This window comes from Taudactylus pleione, unplaced genomic scaffold (genome assembly GCF_031769625.1).
Source record: "Taudactylus pleione unplaced genomic scaffold, aTauple2 ptg001020l, whole genome shotgun sequence".
NCBI lineage: Eukaryota > Metazoa > Chordata > Amphibia > Anura > Myobatrachidae > Taudactylus > Taudactylus pleione.
The window spans coordinates 1,318,273-1,336,515 of NW_028285421.1; the positions used below are offsets into that span (position 1 = coordinate 1,318,273).

At 41.3% G+C, this 18,243-nt stretch overlaps 1 protein-coding gene across 1 annotated transcript in view; it reads right to left on the reverse strand.

The window, feature by feature from the left end:
* Positions 1-5,000: 5,000 nt before the first annotated feature.
* LOC148454263 (transient receptor potential cation channel subfamily M member 2-like) overlaps positions 5,001-18,243 on the reverse strand; it is a 188,307-nt gene continuing 175,064 nt past the window's right edge. Inside the window, exons 19-22 of the mRNA XM_088461126.1 lie at positions 12,410-12,591; positions 12,188-12,314; positions 5,885-5,948; positions 5,001-5,099 (exon numbers count right to left, since the gene is read on the reverse strand). Coding sequence (XP_088317252.1) covers positions 5,001-5,099; positions 5,885-5,948; positions 12,188-12,314; positions 12,410-12,591 — 472 coding nt within the window. The remainder of the gene's footprint in view (positions 5,100-5,884; positions 5,949-12,187; positions 12,315-12,409; positions 12,592-18,243) is intronic.

The window sequence follows — 18,243 nt, forward strand, 5'->3', positions numbered from 1 at the left end:
CAAACCATTTGATAATAAAAGTGTAAATTTATTATAATATTTGGCTACAGCCGTTGATTAATTCATTAGATACAGCAATAACGTCAGCAAATCCAGGAGCCCTATTCTCAGCATCTAGAGACAGCATTACATTCAAAACATCCTAGCACTACTGCAGTCAGTGTTATTCCAAAAATAAGGCTCTAACAAATTACAGTTTATATAAGCTGTTCTCTGAGAGAAGAAAAAACTCCTGAATAAGCACTATCACAGGTATAAAGGTCATTTTTAGAAATATACATAACTATTAGTAGACAGTAGGGGACACTGTTGCCTCAATTATGAGAATTGGTAATAATATATCTTTATAAATGTATACATGGATTAAGTCAAGGTAACACAATATCGACTTATGTGCAAGGTCTGTCTGGTCACATAACCAAACAGTGATCTTTGTCCTTTCTTAGCTTCTCTCTGTCAACAATGCCTTAAGATTAGCATTAGCTAATACATATTTACGATTTATTGATGATATTTTCTTAATTTGGGTTGGGGATGAACTGATGTTACAGAATTTTGTGTCGCATTTGATTTCTTTGGCTAACACCAACATGTTAACACTTAAAAGTAGTCCAACTAATATAGAACTTCTAGACCTGTTAATTTTTATTTAAAAAAATTAGTTTGTGACTAATACGTATTGAAAAAAAAACGACTGACAAAAACACTCTCTCTTATTAGTGATTAGTTTTCATCCACAACCACTAGAGAAAGGGTTACCTTTTTCTCAATTATGGGCAAAGACTTTTTGGAGTGAGGTTATATTCGTAAGGAGGTCAATGAAGCAATACAAAGATGTTTGAGTTGAGACAGAGACTCTCTTGACATCAGGACAAAAGAGATAATCACGAATGTTTGATCTTTCCAACAACCTACTTTATTTCACCACATAAGTTATTATTCAGTGTATTTGATTATCTGTCTATGTAAGCTGATTTACATTGGGAAGACCATAAGAATGTAGAAAGGAAGAACAGCCATGCATTGATCATCAAATAAGAAGGCTGCAACAAACATCGATCATAGCACACCGCCTGTTGTGAGACATTTCCATGATATGGGACATACATTGAAGGATTTTTGTTTTATGCCAATAGATCTTGTAAAGCCATTAAAAACAGTTGGGGATCATCCAAAGATTTTATTACAGAAAGAATGTGAATTAATTTATAAGTTTAAAACGATTGATTTTTTATTCAGCCCATTGGGAGCAATGTCAATGTCTTTTTGTGAGATAGTGGGATTGCCACATCTTGATTAGTGAATGAAGGTATTTATTTTTATATGGTGCTAGAGCACATTAGGTGAATTTTTATTGGGTCGTTGTTTCATTTTTTTTTATTTACTTTATTTTTCTTTTCTTGATATTTTGTTGTATTATTAGGGGATATAATTATTTTTGTATAATTTATGTTTTTTTGTGCTGATATTGGACAAATTGAATGCGTTCACTTTATCCATTATCCATGTTTGTGAAACAAGGATGACGTCAGCCCAACTCCATGAAGCCACATAATTTTTAAGGTATTTGTATTAGCCTACCTTATTGCTTTAATATAGATTGCTGGTGTGATGGTATGCGATAAATTTATTTATAGCAGGTATTGTGTTGTATTTAAGTGGTCCTTGAAAAAGGTGGATGCTTCTATTGAAAAAGCCGTTGGGCCTATGCATTCTTGATATTGATGGCAATATGGGATAGGCCGAGTACCACCCCTGTATATATACTACTTGGAAGGAATTTGATAGCTGCTATTTATAAACAACACATTTGTGCACTTTATCATTGGTGTTCTGGTCTCAGATGGGATTAATGAATGAATTTATGACTATTTAGTACGTGACTACAGCACCCAGTATTTATCAAATTAAGGAAGAGGAAATGTGTGCAGTTTTTCTTGTGAAGATATATATATATATATTGTATTTCACCCTCACTGTCCCATAAAAGACACCATTTATATTTGTATAATAAACCACCCTTCTTAAGCTTATATTGTATATAAAACAAATCATAGATATAATTATCACATGAAGTTATGAACATGAATGAAACTGTTGATTGATGTGATTATAGTCAGTTATATAACCTGACATGTATAATAGATAACTAGTTAGCATTCTAGAGCATGGTGATATATACTGGACTTTGTCACAATCTGTATATGATGCACCAACTGAGAGCAGAACACCACCGAATATGCGCGGGAACTCCATTTTGGTCACTCCTGATACCCTTTACCCCTGCTCTCAGTTGATATTGCACCATAGACCTTACAAGTTTCTCCTGTGTCAGTTATCAACTTAACAGGATACAATTTTACATTTTCTATACTAGAACAAAATTTACCTATTACCCATTTAATCACCAGATATATTGCTAAAAACATAAGCAAAGCATATCCTACTAAATGTAAGATCCACATGAACCACCCTTTGATCTCAGAGAACCAATTAGCTGGATGTAGCCAGGATAGCCATCCTGTACCAGCTAGATTATACTCTGAGCCATTATGAGATTAATCCAGGTGTCCATGTTTTTACTTAATTCTTTCCATGTTACTGGAGTAACTACATATGTGATTGATTGTACCAGCCATCAGTCATTCCATGTAGAGCCCTTCTTGCTTTCTTTGCTCCAGTAGTTGTATAATTTCCATGGTGAGATAGGTCAGTCTCCTGTACAGTCATCCACACTGTAAGAATCACTCCCACCATCACCACAGAAGATGTCCTTGATCAGGTCTTGGGGCCAGCAGATGGAAACATGGCATCTTGGAGGTCTATGGATACAACCTGTGTGTGGGAAAATAGATAGGATTAGTATCACCCACTACTAACACATAGGGAATAAGGGATTAGTAATTACAGATAATCCTGACTGATACTATTTATGATTAAGACTTTACTGGGTTATGATTTGTAATCGGATCTCCCCGTAATGTACAGACGCACTCTGTACAATAGAATGTTGAAGGATTACACTGGAAGGACTGGATAAGATAGAATAGTGATTAAGTAGAGTATTTTCTGAATGGGAAAGAAATATTTTGGACCTAGATACATATTTTTGTCCATATGCCTTTGGACTAAGTATAATAACTCAAAGACAATCTTTATTTCCTAGATATAATCCTGAATTATACCTACAAAACAACTCTCCCATACTAATCCCCATAATTAATATTAGGTACCTCAATCCCTAATGAGGAGTGGAGAAAATATGAATATCTGATCCTGGGATATTATCCAGAATTAACGACTACATTTGACCTCCCCTATACTATTCAGTGGATGATATTGGATACTGACGATTATCCTATTCCCTTTTTAACTAATAATAAACCATAAGATTGAACATGGTGGAACACACCCGGATACACAACTAAGACATTCTTACTAATAATAATCAATAAATACACAGTGGGACTCTTTGTTAAATACACTATTTATGTCAACACAATATTTGTGTGTCTATGTCTAGAAATAACTTGTTTCTTTTAAACATTTCACTCTTTGGTAAAAGATATACCTGTATATATAATCACAATTAGAAAATAAAGTTTATGTTTTAGCTAGAAATCAGTGCACCACGTTAAAAGACATCTTTCTGTTTTTCTAATCTTAGTGTATGCTATAGTCCTCAGTAGGCAGCACCCCCAACACAATAACTTTACTACGATATTAATTATATATATGTACAGCATTCTATTGGGTGATATGGGGTCTTTCAGCTATTTATACTAATATTGTAGTACTGGTGTAGTAATTGTTTCTCCTTGTTATGTGAGCATACTTCCCAAGGACCCTAATTTGTTTAGATAGAAGGTGGTATTATCTATCAAGCTGATCATTTGGATGTGCCATGACACACGGTTGAAGCAGTGTATCAAGATAGACTGAAGTGCACTGAGATATCGACCCCCAAGCCAAAATAATTGGTAAAGTGTACAAGATTGGAACAAATGGGACCTTAGGCACTAATGTTTCACTTAATTCTTGCAAAATTAACCCTTCACATACTGCCCTTTGTAAACACTCATCCAATTCAGTGCTGTAACGTAAGGAGAGGTCAAAGTCCAAGGGCTTATACACAGATGTATCAATCAATTGGCATTCAACTTCTTTCTTATACATCAAAACATCCTGTACCACTACTGATCCCCCCTTGTTATCAGGTCATATTTGTCTTCTTAAACAGATATTATAATATCTCAAAGCTTCAAATTCTTCCCTGGTCAAGTCTTTGTGAGATTTCACCTGATTCCGCTTTTATATAAAAGTTTCGGATCTGACCCGGAGATTGGAACAGGTTTCCAACCAGGATCAGACCTGGAACTTCCCCAGTGCCAACCCAGGATATTCCCAAGTTGGTGCAATTCACACCAGAGCCGGGTCTGCAGTGACTCAGTGCTTCAAGCATTGAAGTGGATGCTTGGAGATGATGTAATCTCCAAGCGCCACTAAAGCCAGCCATACAGCTGGCATGTTTCGAGTTCCAGGTCATCGTAACCAGGATTGCGCCATTTACACTGCAGGGTGGCATGGGAACGACCCTTGGCCAACCCTGCAAAATACCAGAGTTGGATCCCCGGGTCCCTGGACCCAGGTGGATCCATTTACACCGACAACAATCCTGGGTTGGTGCACATCACCCTGGGATTTTTTAGCTCAGTGTAAAAGGGGTATTAGATTCAAATGGCATCACCTCCTTATCAAGCATATTGATGTAAATTCTTATAGAGGCATTATTTGAATTAGGCTGAAAGGTGGATCTGTGGTTTTATTTTTCCAACTGCAGAGGAACATCTGAGACCTTGTCAATCACAGGTTTTGCTTTTGATCCTTTAAAGTTGCTCATGTAATTTTAATTGTCGATTCACTTTGTATTTTTGCTATCCCCCAGTTCCTGCCATCAAAATACCTTAATCTCAGCATCTGTGAGTTCCCACTTCGACAAATTAAACACAGGTTTCCTTGGTTTCTTCTGCCTCATCCATCGTCCGCCCCTCCGCGTATGTCTTCTCCAGGATCTTGGATTTGTCTGTGAATGTGGTCAACTAAAGGGACACAGGATGAAACACCACATGTATTATCACCATTATCAGAATCACTACATCATGAGAGGAACCAGAGTTATAATGGAACCAATGGAAGCCACGTCTCCTAGGCCTGTTACCTTCACCTTGGCCTCCATTAATCCATAAATATGTTTTTGGTCATTGAAGACTTTAGACCATGTTAATTTTTTTAATTGGATTAGATCTTTTTTATATGTAGCTAATTGCATTTGGAGTTTCTCCATCCAATTCATATTAATGTCTGATTCCAGTGTCCTCTTGTGTGCTGCTTCAGAGGGAGATATTTTCTCTTTAATCACAGTTAATTCACATGTCCTCAATAACGAGTAACATTAAATCGTAACTACATTTGTTTAATATTGCAATCCATCGTTTGCAAAATGATGCATTATGTCACCCGATGGTAGGGCAAATCTTAACATGGAAACCACACGTTATGCACTTTTCTTTATAGTAGTCACTGAGGGTTACTCCATGATAGAAATAATCCAACTCTCTCTGTTTAAGTTTGAGCAGGTCACGGTAAAGCTGATCAACAGGTTTAGTCCCAGGATCATCAAATGTCTCCTTAATTAGGAATGATTCAGCCTCTGAAAATGACCATACTTGTCCCTGTGTCTGCATAGCTATATTAATGGCCTCACACATCTCATCAGTCATTTCTGCCATAATGAATCAATGCTGTGTAGCACAATTATGTAGTAGGCTAAGCAACCAATATGTACAATATGACTAGTCCATAAATGGTAGGACCAGTGTCTCACCTTCTCTTCTGATGCTAAGAGACGCTTATCCACCTTCTGTAACATATCCAGCAATGCGGCCACACTGCATGGGGGACAGAAATGTACAGTATACAGAATGCAATGTTTATAACAGCAAAAGAACAACAAAGTAATAGAATGGACATATCAAATACTACATGACTGTATATGTTGCAATAGCAGTGGCACTTTCGGAAATATTTTGGGCTTAAATTTGTCTGCATGAGGCAAAAAGAAGGCAACACAACTGCATGGGGCACACTTAGGGCATGATGTAATAGAGATCGAGTTTGCCGAAGGTGCGGGATGCCGGCTGATCTCAATCGTTTTTTTAAAGTTGCAGTCATTTACAAGCCAAAACTGAACTGGAAGGTGCAACTTTAAAAAAATGATCGAGATCAGCCGGCATTCCGCACCTGGCAAACTCCATCTCTATTACATCATGCCCTTGCTATTACTTATGTTATCACAAATTTGAGTTCTTTGATATTGTACCCCTGCAAGCACAACCAAAAACATATACACTCTATTAGGTTCCTTCTTATTAGGGATGAGCGGGTTTGGTTCTCAGAGAACTGAACCCTCTTGAATTTCGGGGATCCAGGGCGATCCGAGCTAAGCTTTAGATCTCCCTGCCTGCCCCGGATCCCTCTCCCGAGGCAAAACCTTGTGGGATCTCAAGGTTTTGCCTCGAGCTGCAATTTTTGAAAATCCCTTCACCTTCAAATGGGCAAAGCGTTGATTGGCTGACAGAGCCATCTGTCACGGCTCTCAGCCAATCAGTGTTAAGCCCATTGAATGCAGGGAAAAAACAACTAAAAGAAGATGGCACTGGTTCCCATGGCCGGCACCCCCCACTGCCGACACACCTGCTGCCGGTACCCCCTGCTGCTGACACCCCCCACTGCTGACACACCAGCTGTCGGCACCCTGCTGCTGACACCGCCGGCAGCCCCGCTGCTGACACCACTTGCTCCCCCATGCTGCCGACACTGCTGGCACCCTCCATTGAGAACACCCCTGCACTGCCAACACAGTCAGCAAACCTGCACTGCCGACACAGCTGGTACCCTGCACTGTGGACACTGCCAGCACTCCCACACTGCCATTCCATGTACTGAGGACACAGTCAGCAACCCTGCTCTGCCGACAATGCTGGCACTCCCACACTGAGGACACCGAGGCACCCCTGCACTGCCGACACCGCTGGCATCCCTGCTTTGCCAACACCACCTGCACCCTGCACTAAGGACACTGCCAGCACCCCCACACTACTGCTCCACATATTGAGGACACTGTCAGCGACCCTGCACTGCCACTGCTCCCACACCAAGGGCATCCCTGCACAGCCGACACTGCCAGCACTCCTGCACTGAGTACACCACTAGCACCCCTGCTCTGCTAACACTGCCGGCACTATGCACTCAAGACACTGCCAGGGCCCCCACTCTGCCAATGCTGCCACACTGATGGCACTTCCGCATTGAGGACACCACTGGCACTCTTGCATTGAGGTCACTGCCAGCACCCCACACTGCCGACACTGCTGTCACAGTAAGTGCACTATTTGTGTATCCAACCCACACTGTATAACACACTATATCCATGTTGGAACTTGGAAGCTGAACTGCCACATGTTAGTGCCGCCCACTGTGTCACATAGCTTAGTCAGCCAGCTAGCTGGATGCAACCTTTTGGCCTTAACTAGATGAAGCAAATAATATTGTGAGGTGGTCAAACTTGATTGGAAATTACTGGAAATAAATGTTATTGAGGTTATTAATACTGTAGGAACAAAAACGTGATTTTAGCTGGTTTTTTTATTTTTAAGAAAAAATCTAAATCCAAAACCCAAAAACAAAACACGGAGGTGAGGTTTTGGCAAAACCAATCCAGATCCAAAACCAGGGGAGATCCAGATCAAAAACCAGAACCAAAACACGGGGGTTGGCGCACATCCCTACTTCTGATTCATTATGATACTGTCATATGGCCATGCCCCTTTTTCCAGTGCATGTCTTTGGTGTGAGCTGAAGTTGGGATTTATGTTTTTAGCATATGTTGTAGAAGTGTCTAGTGCTGGATCATCTCCCAATGTCTTCACAATGTTGTGGTCTTGTAATTAGTAATTTGGCACCTACAGAGAAAAATGTTGCCTACCACTATTTTAAGGTAAGATGTGACAGCCATAATAAGACTATTGCAGATCTGAGACTGTCTCTGCCTTGGAGCAGGTACTCCGGCAAATATCCAACCTTGTCAGACTGCATGATTTCCCAGGTGTCATTGTGCTAGTAGCCATGGTTGTAGCATCTGTGCTGTATGTTTGTAACCTACTGATAACCAGCTGAGGGTTCCTCATCTCATGGCTCAGAGATATAAAGAGACAGAATACCTGTCTGGGCAGCCCATAGCATCAAGGGCCATATCCCTAATTTGTCCAACTCCCCAATCAGCCTGCCGGCCATGGCCAATTGGCTGTCATGGTTCTCCAACATGGCAGATGCAAATTTCATCCTACAAGGCTCCCACATTCCAGTCTCCAACAGAGTGCAAACTAGGACACACCACAATCTAAATTCCACCATTGAGTTCTCACACATAGGAGCTCATTCAGACCCGGTCGCAAGCGGCCGCTCGCTCATATGTGGCCAATGTTACGCGACCGCGCATGCGTACACTTCGTACTGAGCGTGCGCTAACTACTCAGAGCAAATTTGAATCCGCTCGCTTGCCCAGCAAAGACAGCCCAGTGTAATGAGTAACAGGAGAGGCCGTTTGTGGGTGGTAACTGGGGCAGGACACTAATGACGGGGTGTTGCAACGCCGTTTATAAGGTGCGCATAATTATCAGCCAGCGTCATAGTACACGTCACCAGCCTTTTTTTTTTACACAGAAATCCTCGCAGTGCTTGCAGTAAGGTAAGGCAACCATACGCTAATGGGCATCTGCAAACACAAAGTGATCGCTCGCACAGACAAAGTGGGCATGCTTATGCCTTTCCGAGCGAGCGCCTGCCATGCCGTCACTTTGTTGAATTTGCATATGCTGGGTGTGAGCGATCACATCTAGCGAGCGGGTCTGAATCAGGCCCATAGTCCAGGACAAGATAGTAGGCCCATTTACCTCACCACCTATAACCGATCTCACCATATCTCCACTCAATGTTTTTCCCTGAAAGGGAGCAGCCAAATTCAGGCTGTTTCCAGCACTTCTATTACCCAGAGTGAAGCTTAGTGAAACACTTCATTGACAAACACGTCAATGAAGTTCTTTACCAGTCTAAAAACAAGACTTAAAAATGGTAATAGGGTGCTGGGCAGGAGCCTTCATGGCTAAATCAGACAATTTCAGCTTTCTTAGCATTAAGTTTTTTTGAAACACGTGGGCTTTAAATTTCAGTCACGTTACTATAGACCACAGGTTCTCAAACTCGGTTCTCAGGACCCCAAACAGTACATGTTTTCCAGGTCACCACACAGAATTACAAGTAAAATAATTAGCTCCACCTGTGGATCTGTTAAAATGTATTAATGATTAATGAATACACCTGTGCACCTGCTGGGCGACCTGGAAAACGTGAACTGTGTGGGGTCCTGAGGATCGAGTTTGAGAGTCACTGCATTAGACGAATGCCTCACCTTGGGATTTTGTGCTCTTAGCATGTTCATCCATTGGTTTCCTGCTAGCTGACCTGCCAATTCCTACACGTCAGCACCTGCTATTCTCACTGCAGACCCCGCTCACCTTATTTGGAGTCCCCATAGCATCAGACAAAACTGAGGGTCCCAGCATAACCATCACATTGTTGGATGTAGAATTAGACACCTTGGCCAAGGTGAGCCTACTGCCGTTAGACAAGGGGCCTAATTCAGCTGATCACAGATTCTTGATTATCGGGAGTCTACGCAGGACCCACTCTGCGAGTGTACAGAATGGGTCCTGCGTAGTCACACGCAGTTTCTTCAATACATCTGCCTTATTGACAGGCAGAGGCATTTAAGGGGCAGTATCGGCCCCATTTTCCGGGAGTGGCAAGGCCACTGACTGCGTTGATTGATGCAGCTTACTGACCTTGCAAGCACACCAGCCTGAGTAAGCTGAGGCTTACTCAGCTGGCTGGAAGCCTGGCACCATCCACCATCCCGACCATTGACCACCAATGGATATGATGGTGATCCAAGCCTGCGACCTACGTTGGAAGAGCAATTTAATGGTATGATATGCTTGCGCCAAAGATAGCTGCCATCAAGGAGATTGCTCTGTTCAGGCCCTTTTTCCAGGGAGAATGACGCGCCAAACCATGGCCAGCATGCTGGGTAAGCAGAGGCTTCACCAAAAACCCATGGCCATTATAGCTATTGCCCATTGTAGGAGCCCTGGAGCTCAAAAATAACCACATACTGTTTGGCACAACAATGTAAGCATAATGCAGGCTATTCACAGACAAAATGCATCATCACAGTCTGTGCTAAAGCTACTGCAACACTTATGTTCCTTATAGGGAACATCATATTTATGGGCCAGTATTTCCAGGCACAGAAAATATCATAGTAGATGGCCTATCATGATTCCAGTGACCAGCATTCAGAAAGTCTACTCCAGCACCCAATTACCAGGTGTCATTTGCCCACATCATGTTTGACAGACCATATTGGCACTCATAGTGGAGTCCTTTACCCAATGCACCTGGAAAGCTTATCATGCAGTGGGCTAGAAAAGATCTGGGTGACCACACTCCTCACACTTCTAGCCCAGATGCAATGCTCAGGCAATGCCAAGTCCTCTGCCCATGCCACAGTTGCAGCCATTTCCTTATTTACCAAGGTACAGAACACTGAAGATATTACAAGGGTTTTCTTGATAAGTTGAATCCTTAAGGGAAGGGCATGCATCAAGCCTGTGCAACTAGATAACCAATTTCAAGCCAGTTAAAAAAAACATATTCTTGCAACAGTGCAAGGTTAACAGGCTACATTATTTATAGCTGCTTTTGCCATGGCCTTCTTTGGGGCATTCAGGAATAGCCAATTGCCCCCTCCAGGCATGCTACAATGGTCAGCATGCTAGCCCGCAATGTTACCATCATCAGCAATTCCATTTCACATAGAATGCAAACATCTAAAACCAACCAGCCTGATGGGATAATTTGACATGCCTAGTAAAGTTGGTAAAGGACTTTGCAGCCATCTGACCCAATACCAGCCCTATTTCCTAGCCCACAGAGACATATCAGCTCTTCCAAATCACAGCATTATTCAAAAGGTGAATCTAGTAGTTTGATTCATTCATTCATTCCACAAAGTCGCTGCTACCACAGTTGTTATAGAAACAGTGGATACAACCATAAAAAAGCTAGGCAGATGGCAGGCTAGTGGACACAATAAATACATAAGATCTGGGGAAGACACAAGTGGGTTACAGCACAAAGGTTGAGAGAAACCTCAGCCAGTCATCACAAGTATGATGGTGGGAAGGGCTTCACATTTTTCCTCCAAACAAGACTCAAATTGGCTCAAAGATCTCTTTTCATTTCTTCCAAATGAGACTCAAATAGGCTCAGCGATCTTGAGCAGGATGGAGGGGTTAGCTCTCATCTTCCAATGTATCAATCCCCCCTCATACACACATGCCAAATTTATTGAGCAATTTATTAGGCTGCCCACATTTGCTGGCTAGGGTTACAGGTATCTTTGGGTCACAGCAGGGTGCCAGATGGTAGACCATTAAGATCTTGCTTGGTGGTCATGCTGTCACCAGCTACTCCTTTAGGCCATTCAGCAAGAGAGGTCACTACAGCTGCATCCATGGCAATTCACATGGGTAGCCCACCGTGTCAATGTAATGGTAGGAAACATACACAGGAAAATCAGCGCATAGGTGACTGGCTTAGCCAAGGAAGCTGGGAGTGAGGACTTGCAGGCATCTCATGAGGCCAACATGTTGATGTTGTCTGCTGTCCCATCTGTTTGCTTTCACCAACATCCTCAATTGAACAAGTTTGAATTCATTAATAAAAGCTGTGATATAATTTCCCCATGTACAAGTCACTTTCCTCTTTTCTTCTTGTGTTGGGTGTTACGGGCACAGCACAGAAATAAAGATAAAGGAATCAGCAGGCAGCTCATTATCTATAACCCTACACCTGAACTGCGTGACCAAATGTTCCCACTAGAAATGGGACTTAAAGTTAGCTGCTTATATCCTTCCCCAGAGATCTGTACACTAGTGAGAGTATTAGTACAGTAATGAATGAAATGTGTCCTATGTAATAACATTAGGTAAGTACAAGGAGATTTTACCTCTCGGCTGTTTCCTTCACCAGATATTCCTGGCTCTCCTGTTCTTGCTGTTGCTTCTTCTGCTGGTAGTTGTCCTTCATGTAAGATTCCCAGGACAGCAGCGATGACTCTTTATCTAGCTCACGCCCTGCAAGGACAATGTGTGACAGTTTCTCCCTCCTGATTATTACAGAGATTACACATATATGCTTAATCCCACGGCAAAGGTGGTTTCATACTCACTCTGGACATTGCAGTCTTGTGTCGGTGGTTTATAAATGGCGTGTTTCAGGACAAGGTACGAATAATAAAACAGGTTAAGTGGTGGTGGAGCCGCCGGGCGCTCATTGTATTCTTTTATTAGACCAAAGCGATGGAACTTCCAGACCTGATCTGTCTGATTCTCAACAACTCCGAATGTGTTACTGGGACAGGAAGAAAGGAAAAAGTACAAACACTGAAATTACACCATGTTCTACTCAAACTAAAATCTGTACAAGGAGCGGTCATCACATTATTCAATAGAAAACACAATATTTCATTCTTATCTCATTACCAAATACATCTCATAACTACAAATACATCAGAAAATAGATGACACAAAACATATTGGGTTCATGGCCAGGAAACTCCCCAGAGCTTAATCCCATCGAGAACTTTTGGTCAATACTCAAGAGGCTGGTGGACAAACAAAAACCCACAAATTCTGACAAACTCCAAGCATTGATTAGGCAAGTATGGGCGGCCATCAGTCAGTGTGTGGCCCAGAAGTTGATTGACACCATGTGATGGTGAATTGCAGAGGTCTTGAAAAAGATGGGTCAACACTGCAAATATTGACTCTTTGCATAAACTTAAAGGCTTTTATTGACAATTACAATTAACACTTATTATGGTATACTGAGGTAAAATTACAAGCATTTCATAACATCTGCCAAAAAGGTCTAAAAACACTAAAGCACCAAACTTTGTGAAAACCAATAATTGTGTCATTCTCAAAACTTTTGGCCATGGCTGTACTGCCGGATTAACTACAAGAGGCATGGGTAAGTCATAGTGGGGGACACCACGGCTGGAGACTTCTTATAACAAACTCTGATGTGCAGGGGTGACGTACAATATCTCCCCATTCGGTAAAGGTCCTTTTCATAAAAGGCTTCCTGAGTAGCCCATTTGCAGCACAGACAGTCCACAGTGGCAGCAAGACTTTTTTGATAGTGACGGACTTGAAGGACTCACTGATCACCATAGTTACAGATACTGACTCATCAGTAACATTAAGAGTGGGGAAGGTTGGTTTGCTCCACAGGTGAATAAGAGAGTTTAGTCTCAAAGACACTATGGAGAGTGGCACCCTAAAGGAGCCAACTGACTTCTCTACCAGCACTCATCATTTGGGAAATTTTAATAGACCCTCCTGGACCAAGTGTGCACTTTGTCACACCTTTTGGAGCATTGTGTCTCCTAGCTTAAAATAAAACACATTTTTAAAATAACATTGTCCCAACTCCTCTGTATTATTATTGTTTTTCCTCAACATGTTACCTGTACACATACGATGTAGACATAGCACTGGGTACACATCCTTTGTTAACATTACATCCAATATATTAGGTATAGCACTAAGCACAAAATCTTGTTTAATACTAGGATTTAGGTAAAAATAATTCTACACATAAGAGGTGGATTTCTTGGTCCTATGCCCAGGCATGATAATGGCCATCCTCTTATCATGGCTAAGAGCTGCTTCCACTGGTGCCTGACTTACATACACAACATCCTCATCCTCAACACCCTAATTTGCACTGGCATCGGCTACATAAATATCCCCCTCATCCTCTTGAACTTCCTCAGTGGAATCCTCAATTTGTATGTCATCAGCTATATTTGTGCTGCTCATCTCCACATTTGTAGAGGGTACACAAATGGTGGAAGTCGGCTTCTCTGCGAGTACAATGGTATCATAAATGTCAGGCTTACACATTGCACTTGTGGACACACTTAGGGGTAAATTTACTAAAGTGAGAGTTTTTAGAAGTGAGTTTTAAGAGAGATGTTGCCCATAGCAACCAATCAGATTCTAGCTATTATCTTCTAGAAGGTGCTAGTTAAATGTTAAGTAGAATCTGATTGGTATTCTCACAACCCAAGAACATGCATATCTTGACATAAAACACCCAATCATCCCTGTTTTTCACTACCTGTCTAAGGTACATAAAAACCCCACACAACTGCCAATAGTGTCAGGAATAGATTCCCTTACATCCAACCTTTCTCGATATGTGGACACATTATTACAGCCTTACATCAAAACACAAAAATCCTATATAAAAGACAACGGACATCCTGACCAAACTACAAACTATCAACTGGGACACCAATTATTGGCTAGTAACAAGTGATGTCACATTGCTGTATTCAGTCATAAATCATGAAAAGGGCATCACCAGCATCCACAACCATCTGAGCAAAGATTCCAGTATGACTGACAACCAGAATTAATTAATTACAGATTGCAACCCTTTTATCCTCAACCACAACTGTGTATGGTTTGAAAACAATCACTATCTACAGATTATTGGGACTGCAATCAGGATGAAATTTGCACAAAGCTACTCAAATCTCTTTATGAGCACATGGGACAACAACTACATCTGGTCCCATAGTGAGCTTGGAGCAAACCTCGTCCTCTGGGTAAGATATATAGATGACATACTCTTCATTTGGAATGGACATGAAGATTCCTTCACCAAATTCCTTTCTTACATCAATGACAATCCAAACAACCTCATATTCATGTCACACTACAGTAAATCCTCAGTTGAATTCCTTGACTTCAATATTTTCATTGAAGATATCCAGAATCACACCAACACCTTCCATAAGACTGTTGATGTCAACAGCTTAATCTTAGCCTCAAGTGGCCACCACCCAAATTGGTTACAAAACATCCCACTTAGACAATTTAAAAGATTAGGATGCAATTGCTCTAAAATAAGTGACTTTGACAAACAAGGGGACAACTTGCAAGAAAAATTAATCTAAAAAAATATATCAGGAAGCTAATAGAGCAAGCAAGAGGAACAGTGTAGAAGGAGAGAGAGGGCCCCTTTTACATTACAAACCCAATAAGACAACTACAGAAGCAAACAATAGTATCTATTTCATCACTCAGTACAACCAATAAGCTATTCAGATAAAACACATCATTAACAAGCACTGGCATGTCCTACTACAGGATGAATCACTTGCTGAAATACTCCCACCAAAACTGACTGTAATCTTCCACAAAGCACCAGATATCAAGATGAAAATAGTCAATAATCACATTCCCAGAGAGTACCCAAACCCAAGTCACACTACAAATAGACAATATCAGAACAGGAGGGTTCTACCAATGTGGAACATGCAGGGCATACGTAACCACAGGCAAAAGAAGTACAAAACTGACAATATCAATCACTTCCCCGGCAATAATGTAACCTCCAAAATCAAGTATAGAATCACATGCCAAATGAAGGGGGTAATATATACATTACTATGCCCCTGCCCTAAGTTATATGTGGGCAGAACAATTAGACCACTTAAAAAAAAGAGTTTGCGAACATATTCGCAACATACAAAAGGAGGATGGAGGACCACCCACTCTCGGCACATTACAAAAAACACCACGAATGTAACCCAAAATCACTGCAATTCTTTCAACTTAAGGAAGTCAAACAAAGATGGAGAGGGGGAGACTACACCAAGCTCATTAACAAAGAAGGATTGAGATGCATTATCGAATTAGACACACTAGCCCCAAAAGGGCTAAATCTGGATAATAAAATTAGATTCATTATATGTAAATAAATACAATAATCATATACTGTATGTGACTAGATCCCTTCTATTTTTCATTGTAATTTTTTTTTATTACAATATTTTATTTTATTTTTTATTGTTAGATTTAATTTATTTTCATTATTTTTCTCAACCAGCATCCTCAGCATTTTTATATTGTAATGAAATTATGTTCTTACAACTGTCGCATTAAACCAAGAGAGAACTTATAATGTGTCCCTACTGCAATACCCAGTTTAAACTTTACTAATATTACATTGTCGCCCACACTAACATAAAGGACCTTGTTTTTCCTATTTATAAGAATCAGATTAATTATTCTGTGTTTTCCATATAGCAACCTACCACCATGTATATAACATACCTCCCAACATGCTCCACAGAAGATTGGGACTTCCGCACGCTGAAGGCCAAAAAGGGGGCATGACCTGATCATAAAGGAGGTGTGGCCTGATGGCAAGACCTCATTTACATCACTAAGGGGTATGACTAGTATCTCCAGGCTGCCCCCGGGCTTCCCCCCGTGCTGTGAATAGATACTGTGCACATGTCACTCTGCATACCCTCTGCTCTGCTGTGCAGAGCAGCGGTGTATGCTTCCCCCAACTTCCCCCCTACCGCAGGACACTGCAGCCCGCAGGTGGGACAGCAGGACAGTCTCAGAAAAACCATGACTGTCCCGCTGAATGCGGGACAGTTGGGAGGTATGTATACAATAATACTAGCCTGTGTTTTAGAACATATAACAATGTATACAGCCACCACTGGATTCTAAAGAACTCTCCAAAAATGGCTGATTAACCCCTAACACTTTTTCACAGTATAAACTGTATATGGAGCCTACAACAAAATGGCCACTGGAACAAACTAGAATCTAAGACACATTTCACCCAGGCTCTGACATTTGATTGACACCTTTAAACACCAATCAAACACGAGGCAGACCCAATAAAAAAAAAATAATGGAGGACATACCAGTTATTTAAACAGACCATGGTGGATGCACCACTATTGCACACCCCAAGGGCAAGGTCTATAGGGCTGAAACGCATTGGGACAATACAAGGCATCCTACACTACCTGCAGTTACTCACAAACCTCCACCTCTGAAAAACACCCAGAGCTGTGTCATGTGACCAAAGCAAGACCCGGAAGTGGTTGAGCAGACTGCTAAGAGTGGAATCTAAGCCTGCATACATGAGAGAGGAAGGACCAGGAACCCCGTGTGGAGCTCACAACAGGGCAATCTGCGGTGGCACCAATCCAACCAGCAGGCTCCAAATAGAGGTCGATGCCCTGCGGTCTGCCCTACAGGTGAGCCGTTTTGCTGCATTCCCTATTAAGGAGCCAATGAGAACTCCAGCACAGCACAGCACCATTGCTCTGATGCCATTCCAAGTGACTGAGGTACTACCATCTGATTTTTTTTATTTTTTATAGCAGCAGAATGAGACACCATTCTCTGCTACCGACTATACACATTTACCTATCAATTTGTGCACAGACACTGTATACCAGTGTTAAACTTTCTTTATGCTGTTTATGCTTATCCTTCATATGTAATGATAATGCACTACCATGTGCATGCATGTGACAAATAATCTTTGTACCATAACTATGGAAATCTTCCAATAAATTGGCATTTACACCACAATTGTCTGTAGAGATACATACTCTGTAAGTTCTGTATATAGAACAAACCACTGATATTAATACCACTATCTAGCTAATATACAGGACAAAACACCCCCATATATACACCAATAAGGGGTGAGCGCATTACTCTATAACCACTTTTTCATTTTTTAACACCTATTCTACACTCAGTGATGAGGTCTTGTATCATCATGAGAGGCAGAGGAAGATGTCTGACTGACACTTGCAGAACCACCACTCCATAAATAAAGTCCAAGGCCTCAGTAAGTCCTTGCCACTGAATGTGATGAATGGCATGTTGGCAATTTTATGTTTTTCTGCACCACACATTCCTATTATTAGATGTATTTTTCTTTAGCAGTGTATATATATATTTTTTTCATTCAGAGGCCCTGACTTAGACCATCTGTGCCCTTGAGCATCGGCTTTAGTAGATGACGTTGAAAAACTAGCATTGTCATCATTACTGGTGGCAGCATCTGCAGCAACAGTATTTGGTTGCTCTTCTCTAAATGGAACGTTATCCATTTTTCAATTCGCAGATCACTGCGTGGCTTATATATGTATGTGAGCAAAAT